Here is a 10854-nt window from a genome sequence, read left to right on the forward strand (position 1 = left end):
TTACTTTTGGGACCAAACGACGCCTCTCACTGACTGACACTAACGTGTCACAATGAATAATCCATGATAACGCCGTATAACCACTTCTGCGGATGTTTTAAAAAATCCAAATTTTAACATTTCATGTAAAATGTTGAATACTGCTTCAGTCGGTTTTAAGGGGCGTGGAATGTTTTTTTTTTCCATAACCATCCATGAATAGACTCAATCAAACCGAGCCTGCATCATTTTCAATTTTGTCGTTTGATGAGTTTTAAGGGATTCCTTATTTCTCACTATTTTAGTTTTTTTCTATATACATCATATATAGTTCTTATATAAAGTCGAATAAAAACGCTATAATTATTTGAAATTAAAGTTGCATGAATGTAAAAAAACACATTTAAACAGTAAAATTCTAGTTAACTTAATTAAATCGTTATCAAAATTCCTCATACTGAGAAATATAAGAAAGAAAAAAAAACAATTTATGCAACTATAATGAATTGTTTCAGCTTTAACGTACTATACTGAGTGTGTTCTCAAGGCATTTCAATGTTACAGTAAATATCCGATAAACTGATATCGTTAAACGCAGTGGATGATATAAATGAAAGACACATTGCATGTGTATCGGCCAATAATATGTTGCTGCCGTGCATATTTCTATCCATCAAGCGATTCGAAACAATATAGTATCTTTAAAAAAAGGTGAATTTTGATTCTGTTTGATGGTCTCATTATTTGAGTTAATGCTCAAGACAAGATAAAAGATATATAACAGTATTCTTCTATTATATATATTTAAGCAGGTCACATACCCTAAGGGTGATTAAAACAGCATTCAAGTAAGGAATACTGGAACTACCCTAATAGAAAATAGCTGTAGAAAAAAATCTAAACATACCACAAGCACAACAATATTGTCATGCCATTGTATTGCCATTAAAAATGACATAAACACAAAAAATGTATATTTGTCATTAAAATAAAATCTGTATAGCAATTTATATTTTCAAATATCAAATTTAAAGTATAATAAATCTTTATAATCCTTTTAATATTTTGATAGCTTTCAACAAACTATGTAGGCGTATGTTTTCCATGTATACTGGGTGTTTACATGTTAATTATATCGATTTGGTCTCGTTATTGCCATTTCACGTTGCCCCAATATATGATCTATTGTAGAATAAAATTTTATATATATTTTTCAATTTTTTAATTAAAAAGTGTAAAATGAATATACTGTTAAATGAAAACAGATATAATACCGTACAATAGTCATTCAATAAATTCGTTTATCGTACCTATATATATATCATATACTTTTTGGAAAGATGAATTCTTAATCAAAAGTAGGACATTCTAATGCCTTATTTATTTAATGCAAACATATCAAGTAGGTATTCCAATAGATACCAAACTATTTGAAGTTAAAGAGTGTCGGACCATAAATCAAAATATATCTTAAAACATGTTAAACATTGTATATCCTCTGTTCATATATTAATCGTATAGATAGACTAAATTTCAGGAAGTATTGAAATTTTTAATATTGTTAATCTTTTGAAAATGAGCGGACATTATGAAAAACTATTTATTTGTGCACTCTGCAAAGAGGAATTTAAAGGCGATCCTAAGCGGCTACCGTGTCAGCACAGTGTTTGTGAAAGTCCATGTCTGAAGAAACTTTTAGGGTAAGTGTACAAAAAGTAAGATTGTTACAATACATAAATATATGTATTGATACAATACCGTTAAATACAGGAAACTTTAGAAGTTTATTTCGTAGATGTTAACTTTGATCATATATGTATTAATACTCGTATATCCTAGACTATACAAAAAAAGTAATTTGAATAAGACATCAATATAACACATACAGCTTACTAACATTGTACTGATTTTCTTCTATTATGAACAATGTTTGGTATTGAACGATGTTTCGTTTCAAACAATAGATCATCCGAAGGATGAGAAAGATATATCTTGGAAGGAGTACGAGATGATCTGCTAGAGAAAAAGATCCATAGAGAGCATTGAAAACATTAAAAAAACAAATAGTTGAAAATTGAAGACTCGGTTTTATTGCTCTTTTAATTTTTGTCTCTAGAATAAAACGCATTCTACCCCAAAACCTTTGTAAAGCGTGTCTGTTTTACGCATTCCAAAGAACGCAACCATACTTTTAAGATTGTTCGTATATAAAACATCATTACTAATGTCAATTTTCTTTTTCTGGTACCTTTTTTTCAGATCACAGCCATCTAAGTGTCCAAGATGCAGCCAGGAACTTAACGTATCTTCCAATACAAATGACTTTCCAACCGACATGGTTTTGAAGCCGCTTGTATCTTACTATGAAGGATATGACACATTACCCCAAAAACCGGCAACAGAATTATATAGCGATGATTACAATTATTACAAAGAAACAAAGGCTACTAGCAGAAACTCTACGAAGAGTAGTGTAGAAAATGTAGATATTGATATAGTACGAAGGATTATTGTTGAGTCTATTTCCCTTATTCATGATAGCATCAAACGCATCGAAGAAATTCAAAAAAATACTAGCTTGATTTTAGAATACAACCAATCTGTTGCTAAAAACGGGGATTTAAAAAGGCTTTACCAAACTTTTGAGCAGAAGCATATTGATATCAAGAATTATCTGCAATCAGTAGAGAACGATTTAGCAAATTGCATAGACAATAACATTCTTTTGACACACTTGTGGCAATGTGAAGAACATCTATCGACACTTCTACATATTGAATTCAGTGACCTGATCGATGATGTAAAGCAGGAATTTAAAAAACATAGTCCAGGGGATAGATTGCATGTCAGCGTGTTATTAGATTGCAATACTTTACCTACACAATTAAACAACGACTCCACTGGTAGATATTCACGATCTCCGTCTCAGCAAGGGGAAGTCCCTGGTTGTACAGCGCCTCACCAAGTGTATGATGAGATTAGCATAGTGTAAGGCAAGACTTTGATACTGTAACAATATTTGTCATATACCTATATATTTTCTCCCTGAAATACGCGATTAGGCTTCAGCGGATATAAAAATCGTATAATGATAGTGACAAACACAGTACAATATATCGTAGTGCCCGACATTTTTACGTTGGTTCCAATCATAGCTGTATTTTATGTAGCATTTTGAAACTGGAACCAAAATTATTGAAGGCGTGGTCACTTTTGCAAAAGTTACTTATTCAGCTGTCATTCACGGATTTAATTTCTTGACAGCTATTTTTCAGTTTCTAAAACAACTAATATAAGTTAGGTTTAATGGAATTCTTTTTGTCCTAAAACGAAAATGCATTATACTGAAAGGATAATCATGTTGTAGTCGCTTTCTGAGGCCACCTATTTTGCTACTCGTTTCGTGAGAAAATTGATATTTCCGATGGTCGAGCGAGATATCAATTTTTCAATGCTGCTCGTAGTAAAATACAAAGCCTCAGAAAGCAACTACAACATAAAATTCTTATACATAAAATAAAATAGAATAAAATGTAAAATACTTGTAATACTGCTTTTCCGGGTGGATGATCTGGCTGCAGTCATGAAAAGATTCTATCAAACTGCTTTGTGGCTTTTACGCACACTGTCATGATAAGTCTCCCTCACAATTTATTGTAAAACACCAGAAGCGCTAACTTAACTTTCTACATTTAACTGTTCTCAACTAATATGAGGAAAGCATTTACGTCTTAACGTTAGACTTTAAATTTTGAAGTATTGTAATAAAATTGATATTACGTCAAATAATGTTCACCAAAGCTCATTGTCCCTATTACTTTGATTCAACACATGTCCCATATAGATGATAAGATTTCAATAAATTAAAGTAAAATGTCATTTTGTTTATTTGATTCAGGCAACCATCACAGATCCAAGATTTCCCCCGCTCTCAGTCACCTATTCCTTCCAATGACCGCAGAATATTTTGTAAGTATAGATATGCGCAAATGTTTGCACATAAGCTATTTGATTTTCTTCGTTATTGCTACTAAACACAAACATATACGGAAAAATGTATTATAAAGACAATTCTACACGGTTTGGTCGTTAAATACATTTAACATACACAATTTGTAGGCTACAAAAATGTATTGATAAAAGACCCAGTCTAATCTAAATTTATAAATGAATATACAATGTATATATATTTGAAAATATGTAAATAGATAAGTAATAATTTTTATTTCACGCGTTTCGTAGTATAGCGTGAACTATTTGTCTGAACGCGTAACGTATTACAAAGGGTGATAAATTTTATATTGGTCAGTGTGTATTTTGCACGGGTTTTTCAGTGAAGCATACATGAGCTTGTGTGTATATATAATAGTTGTGTAATTAGATACTGGTCATTCGACCAGACAACTCCGAACAAGTTAGATCTTATCTTCACACGTGGCAATCAAAAAAAAATAATTGTGGAAGAAAATGGAATACTTTCTAGAATAGAAGCGTTAATAAACAGCAAGTTTGAGACTTTTGAGCAGCGTATGAGCGACACACAGAAGGAATTACCTCAGTCGCAGTTATCAGTTATTCCAGAAAATCTTATGCATGACAATTACACGTTCGAGAAAAAAGGACATGACCAACAGTACAGAGTTAACAGTCAAGTTATTGACAAGCTGCGCCATGCCGAGGCTTATGTACAAGAGGCTAATAGAAGTGCACAATGCGAGGCTGCAGATAACGCTATAAGCAAGATTTCCGAAGGTATTAATATTCTTCAGCATCGTCAAAAATGTATAAAGCTGGCAGACTCGTCTGAACACGGTTGGAAAGTTGTTAATGAGTATGAAGCTCATCCGTTCGCAGACAATTCTGACGATGAGAAAAAGATTTATAAAGCCCAGATGCAAGCAGAACGTAAAGTTCAACGGGAGCAACGCACGAGAAGCAGACTGTATGCTCCGTATTCATTATCCGATAACCCCTTCACCGGTACTACACCACCAACAGGGACGAGATAACAGGCACAGATGATCAACAGGAAACCTGGCTGTTGATTCCGGTGCTGTAAACCAGGCCATTGGCGTGTCGATTGTCGTGTGGCACAGACTGAGTCTCAAGTGGACAAAAATATACAGATAAGTCATTTTGATAGTGTATTTTCTTGTAGTAATTTGAACTCCGGGGTGAGTAAAAATGAAATTTTGTTAGATACAAAATTGTCAAACAAAACTGAAATGTTGAGTAAATCAGTTTCGATAACGAGCGATAATGGAGATGTATTAGTATCTCCGGTAGGTAGACTGAGGTCGTCTTATAAGCATTGGCAAGCAACAAGCGCTGGTGAATATATATCAGATATAGTTCGTAATGGTCATAAATTGCCTTTTAAAAAGAGTCCTAGTGCTGTAGAATTAAACAATAATAAATCTGCTCGAGATAATACAGCGTTTGTTTCAAAGGAAATTCAAAATTTATTGCTAAAAGGTTGACGTATCAGAGAGGTACGTGTGCCTCCGATAGTAGTAAATCGCCTCACTAGCTTGCAATCGTCAGGGCAAGAAAAGACTTGTTTTGGACTGCAGACATTTAAATTTAGATTTGTTTAAGTATAAATTCTGTCATGAAAATCATTCAATTGCGAAAGACATTTTTTCTAAGGGAGACTTTTTATTTAGTTTCGATATTAAAGGGGTTTATCACCATATAATGATTTTCCCCGAGCACATGACGTATCTCGGCTTTGCTTGGTCAAAAAAACGGTTTAATACGTTATAACGTTTATCAAGTTCTACCTTTCGGTGTTTCTACCGCTGGTTTTAATTTGACAAACGTTTTAAAAACGTGTGTTACAAAATGGAGAGAAATGGGGTTCAAAATAGTTTTGTTTTTAGATGATGGAATGGGCGGAGAAAGCTCTTACGAATCCGCTTAGAGTACCGCATCTTTCAAAAGTCAAGACCTGCTTGATTTTGGGTTTTTACTAGCAGACGATAAGTGTCATTGGCTGCCTTGTTTGCAAGCAGTTTGGTTAGGTTATGAATGGTATATGTCTGAGGGTATTTTAAAAGTTACTCAAGTCAAAATCTGTAGAACAGAAAATTTGCTTGACGAACTCATATTGAAAGTTTGTAAAGAGACACTTGTACCTGTGAGAAAAATAGCCTGTTTAGTAGGCCAACTCATTTCAATGCAGACTGTTATAGGCAATACAGTTAAGTTACGGTCAAGGTCATTGTATGGCTGTGTAGCTTCCATGGCAAGCTGGAACGCTCCCGTACAAATCACTTCTGAGGCGTTGCGAGAAATGACATTTTGGCGAGAAAATTTGAGACATTTGAATACAATTGATTTATTCTAAAAGAAAAAAAAATTGATAATCAGACTTACGTCACTGTTGACGCCAGTGTAGCTGGGTGTTTAGAGTATGCCAACGTCTTTGTGGTCAGTGTGTATTTTGCACGGGTTTTTCAGTGAAGCATACATGTACTTGTGTGTATATATAATAGTTGTGTAATTAGATACTGGTCATTCTACCAGACAACTCCGAACATGTTAAATCTCAACTTCATAGTATCTGTTAATTTTGTTTCTTTTAAAAGAAAAACAATAAGAGAGCAACTAGTATTAAATTTAAAAAAAGTAGGTATGTCTACAAATTTTGAAAGTTTTTAGACTTGCAAATTTTGTTTAAGGAAGTTTGTTTTTATGATGTATTTAACGTTTGCATATTTCTTAGATACAAAGTCATTATTTTTGCAGAAGTGTTTTTCAGAATTTTATTCATAAAATATTTTGTGAATAACTTCATGTCTTTAAATAATCATGATTTAATCAATTTCATATTTGGCATTATTTGATAATAGCATACGTTTGTTTACGCAATAAGAATGCGGTCTAACATTCAGTGATCTGTCATTGACAAACTGACACAGGTTTCTCAGAGAGAAATTTCATCAAAAAAAAAATATAATATGTTTTGATCTCTGAGTTTTTTCCTGGGCGAGACAGTTCGCGTCTGCGTGCCTTTGATTTTTTCAAACCGATTTTTTATTTATTTTTCTTTTATTATTGTTATTAAAGTGGATTATAGAGGCAAGAGACGTATGCTATTATAATTTGTGTGGCCAACTTACTATATAAAACTTGAATGATCTATGAAACAAAAACATAATTATTCTGATATTCTTAATTCCTGTTTTATACGACTGCTATTTCGCCTGAATAAACACACACGTCTGGTCATGCAATCTAAGTTTGTTGTATTTTTATTAAGTGTAGCATAGACTTGATGATTATGTGTTTTTTCCTTTTTTATGTCCATGTATAAATCTAACAATAAATTTGGAAAACATAATATTCAAATTTGTAGCATGTTCATCCAAGTGTAAAGGATGAATATAAAAACCCGACTGACTTGACTTGTGTTCAATTTTATATTTTACAATGATGTAATCCATTTGACCCGCAGAAATTTCTGTAAATATTGTTCAAAATGTATCGGTAACGCTCAATTCTTAAAAAGAGCTGGACAGTCTTTTTATAATTGAGGTAGTTTTTAAAGTGTCTCATTAACAATTCCATTACCAATTATTGGACAAACACAATAATAATCGCCATAATGACACATTCATTAGACCTTTAAATGGTCACGACATGGTATGTTATGTCTAGTTCATAATTATGTATAACTCTTATATTTTCTTCAGACTCCAAACTGGCTGCATGCTCCTTTACAAATGTTATGGTGTGTCTCCGTATAGGAATAGGTAAGTTGTTCAGTATAAGGTTTATAAGAAGATCTCGGAAACACGAAGATGTCAAACGACATAAAATTATGTACCAGTTGCAGTCAAACGTTTCACATTTTATTTTAAATTATTTTTATTACATTATACAGATGAAAAAGACAATATATATGTATTTGGTTATTTGGTTATATAGGTTATAGAAAGCAAACATGTTTATCAATGGATAATATTTTAATGTAATACTAATGATAGTTATAACAATAATTCTACGCTATATTTATTTATTTCGAACCTTATTTCGAGTGTTTTAGCTTTGGTCTTACGGGGTATATCTTAGATTCATGTTAAATTTACTTCTATTCTATCTTATTGATTTTGGGTTTTAAACTTTTTAATCATACCGTCACTGTGAAAGTTATTTGACGACATCCTTGCCTAATTTGTGAATGAATTTTTCTGGAGTCGACTTTTTGAGGCAAATACCTGCATAGAAACATCAACCTTTGGAAGTTGGCTGGATAGTTAACCACACACGAAAGAAGCTTATATCCCCGGTGGGATATAACCAACAGAGATAATGGGCATTGGTTCCAAATCTCAAAGGGATTACAAATCGCCAAAACACTTATTATGTATTGGATCTTACGCATCAAAATGTGTACGAATGATCATCTCCGGAAGTACGTGGCAGATGATATTATATTGATGGTTATAATGTATATCATGATTTCCAAAGAGGGGTTCAATTTTTCGTTTGGTTGTAAACAGTTATGCAATTTTCAAACAATCTCTTAAACATAATACAATGCAGTCTTATATATTTTTTTCTTTTTCCAGGTATTTGGAACATTGCTCAACATGGAAGTACTCTGGGAATAATTGCAGCGAGTTTCTTGATTTTAAAAGCACTTTACGAGACATGTTGCATTTATTGGCTAGTTATTTGTCGCTTTGAAGGCGGCAGAAATAGTCGGCAATATATTTGTCTGGTAGTAATGCTTGTCCTGCTTGGAATCTTTTGTATATTAGGTAATAGAGTTTTTGAGAGTGTTTGTCTCTTGTAAATATCAAACATATTCCGTTTTACTTAATTGTACGTGAACATACAGGTTTTTATTAGTTACAATTTATTTGCACTATGTAAATGATACGTACACAAGAAACCCGAAATGATGAGCAAGGGTTACATTTCAACCATTTGTTTTCTTGCAGTCATTGGATCTCTAAAGAATTTTATAACTTATTTTCAGCAAACTGCCTTTATTAGAGAAACAAAGAAATTACTTTATACAATTGCAGCAGCACAGAGAGTATATTTGTACAATAGAAATTTACATGCACTATTATGATATAACAAGACAAATTACAGAATACAAGTAGAGATTTCTTGAAAGATTTTCAACAATTCTATCTGAGTTTAGATAAAACATGACATTTTGTTACGATATTGGTACAATATGGGTCCAGCTAGACTGTTTCTTTGTGACTTGTGACTTTAAAGGAAAGCTTGCTTAGGTTTTAGAACGTAGGAAAAAGTAAGATTCATCAAATTGTTCGTGTAATGTAGCATCTAATGATATTAGAAAATTGTCGAGAAATTAAGCTTCTTAAATTGGAGATTTTAGCGAGAAAATAAATATTGGCTTAATTATTTACCGATTGAATTTGATAGAAATGAAAGTAGCCAACCATTGGCAAGAGTTTTTTATCTTCCTTGCTCTTTATACATTTTTATTAAATTTACCCTTTTAATGTGTGATAGCAATATGTTAACCTTTTATTTACAATAATAAGCACAATATTATTACAAATTGTTTACCAATGAAGTTTACCAATGAAGTTTTTATCGTTACTTGTTTTCAGATATTGTATTAGCATATATTGCGGATGACAATGTGAACCTACCTCTGCGTGTGTTGAGAATAATTACTATTGTAGACATTGTTTGGAACTTGGTGATTATACTGACGATATGGTTGCTGGCAAAAAGATATTCAGACACTAAATAGTATTTTATTTTGGTTTGAAAAAGAATGTGTTGCCTTCAAACCTCTGGAAGATTATCATTTAAAAATCGGTGTAGTTTGTAGTACAATTAATTCTGAAGACTGAATATCAATTAAACAAATTGATTTCCAATTTTCCTCTAGACACACAAACACATTTTCAAATCAACGAAAGGACAGACACATAGGAGAAAGTGTTTTACACTTAATAATGTGTATATATAATTATATTCGGACATTCATACAAACAAGTGTGCTTACTTAAATCAGTTAAAATCAAAGGGTTAAATTTTGAAGTTTATCATATTTTTTGGATCTTTCTGTGAAATTTTCAGAGTAAATGGAACCCATGCCAGGCGTTAAACAGGTGCAGGATTAGTTACCCGCACCCCGGGGCATGAAAAGTGAGGGGTTCTTTTTTGAGGGGGGTTTACTTTGTGAGCAGAAAAGGGGAAAACGATAGAAATACCCATTTTCAGATGATCGTTTGACTTTTTTGTTGTGTTTCATATTTTTTAAACAGGGACTTTTTTTTCATTTTTGGCTAGACACAAAAGAAAAAGAACAAAAAACCCCGGCAATGGGTACCCCCCCGTACAAACAGAAAACCCGTTTACGAGCTCTTTCATTACTTATCAAATGGTTTATCGAAAAGCAATTTTAAGAAATCCTTATGGATTCTTTTATTGTCCAAATACTCAAAGTCATTACTACAATGCATTAAAGTTTTTCCTGTAAAATATTTAAACCATCAACATCAAGTTGTGTGACTTGAATCTTCAGATTATTCAAGTTTATGAATTGATTCTTTACATTATTTCAACATCGCTTTAAACATGTCCTTGATTAAATAATAAACACACATTTCTAAGTATCATTTAAAATCTCGTTTCTTTCTTTGAATGCGATATAAATGCAAGTGTATTTTAGCTAAGTATGTAATAACAATTACATGTGTTTTAGAACTGATAAAATAATACAAACTATATTTTTCGCACTGCAACATTAATGGTATTAATTTCTAACTTCATCGTGACATAAATTACATAATTTTATCCTTTGCTCTCTTTAGATATTATTGTATCTACCTTTCACAGTTTCTAAATCATGAGAGTGTAACATAAATATTT

General features: G+C 32.2%; 2 protein-coding genes across 2 annotated transcripts; both read left to right on the plus strand.

Annotated features, from left to right (window-relative positions):
* The first annotated feature begins 1438 nt into the window (after nt 1–1438).
* Nucleotides 1439–7527, plus strand: LOC132734598 (uncharacterized). The gene is made up of 3 exons (XM_060721379.1): nt 1439–1679; nt 2239–2967; nt 3878–7527. The coding sequence occupies exons 1-3, from the start codon at nt 1555–1557 to the stop codon at nt 4011–4013; spliced, it is 990 nt and encodes a 329-aa protein (XP_060577362.1). The 5' UTR covers nt 1439–1554; the 3' UTR covers nt 4014–7527.
* A 46-nt stretch (nt 7528–7573) lies between these two features.
* On the plus strand, nt 7574–9994 carry LOC132734588 (uncharacterized). The gene is made up of 3 exons (XM_060721367.1): nt 7574–7736; nt 8556–8747; nt 9582–9994. Exons 1-3 carry the CDS (start codon nt 7712–7714, stop codon nt 9725–9727), a joined length of 363 nt encoding a protein of 120 aa, XP_060577350.1. The 5' UTR covers nt 7574–7711; the 3' UTR covers nt 9728–9994.
* Nucleotides 9995–10854: the final 860 nt, after the last annotated feature.

The sequence above is a fragment of the Ruditapes philippinarum genome, unplaced genomic scaffold (assembly GCF_026571515.1).
Source record: "Ruditapes philippinarum isolate M1 unplaced genomic scaffold, ASM2657151v2 ctg21997_1_1_1_1, whole genome shotgun sequence".
Lineage (NCBI taxonomy): Eukaryota > Metazoa > Mollusca > Bivalvia > Venerida > Veneridae > Ruditapes > Ruditapes philippinarum.

What these genes read in the sequence shown, in the direction of transcription:
- LOC132734598 (XM_060721379.1), top strand. Translation starts at nt 1,555, where the DNA reads ATGAGCGGACATTATGAAAAACTATTTATTTGTGCACTCTGCAAAGAG. An exon ending in TGTCTGAAGAAACTTTTAGG is followed by an intron (nt 1,680 to 2,238) that starts GTAAGTGTACAA and finishes CCTTTTTTTCAG; the next exon opens with ATCACAGCCATCTAAGTGTC. An exon ending in TATGATGAGATTAGCATAGT is followed by an intron (nt 2,968 to 3,877) that starts GTAAGGCAAGAC and finishes TATTTGATTCAG; the next exon opens with GCAACCATCACAGATCCAAG.
- LOC132734588 (XM_060721367.1), top strand. Translation starts at nt 7,712, where the DNA reads ATGGTGTGTCTCCGTATAGGAATAG. An exon ending in GTGTCTCCGTATAGGAATAG is followed by an intron (nt 7,737 to 8,555) that starts GTAAGTTGTTCA and finishes TTCTTTTTCCAG; the next exon opens with GTATTTGGAACATTGCTCAA. An exon ending in TGGAATCTTTTGTATATTAG is followed by an intron (nt 8,748 to 9,581) that starts GTAATAGAGTTT and finishes ACTTGTTTTCAG; the next exon opens with ATATTGTATTAGCATATATT.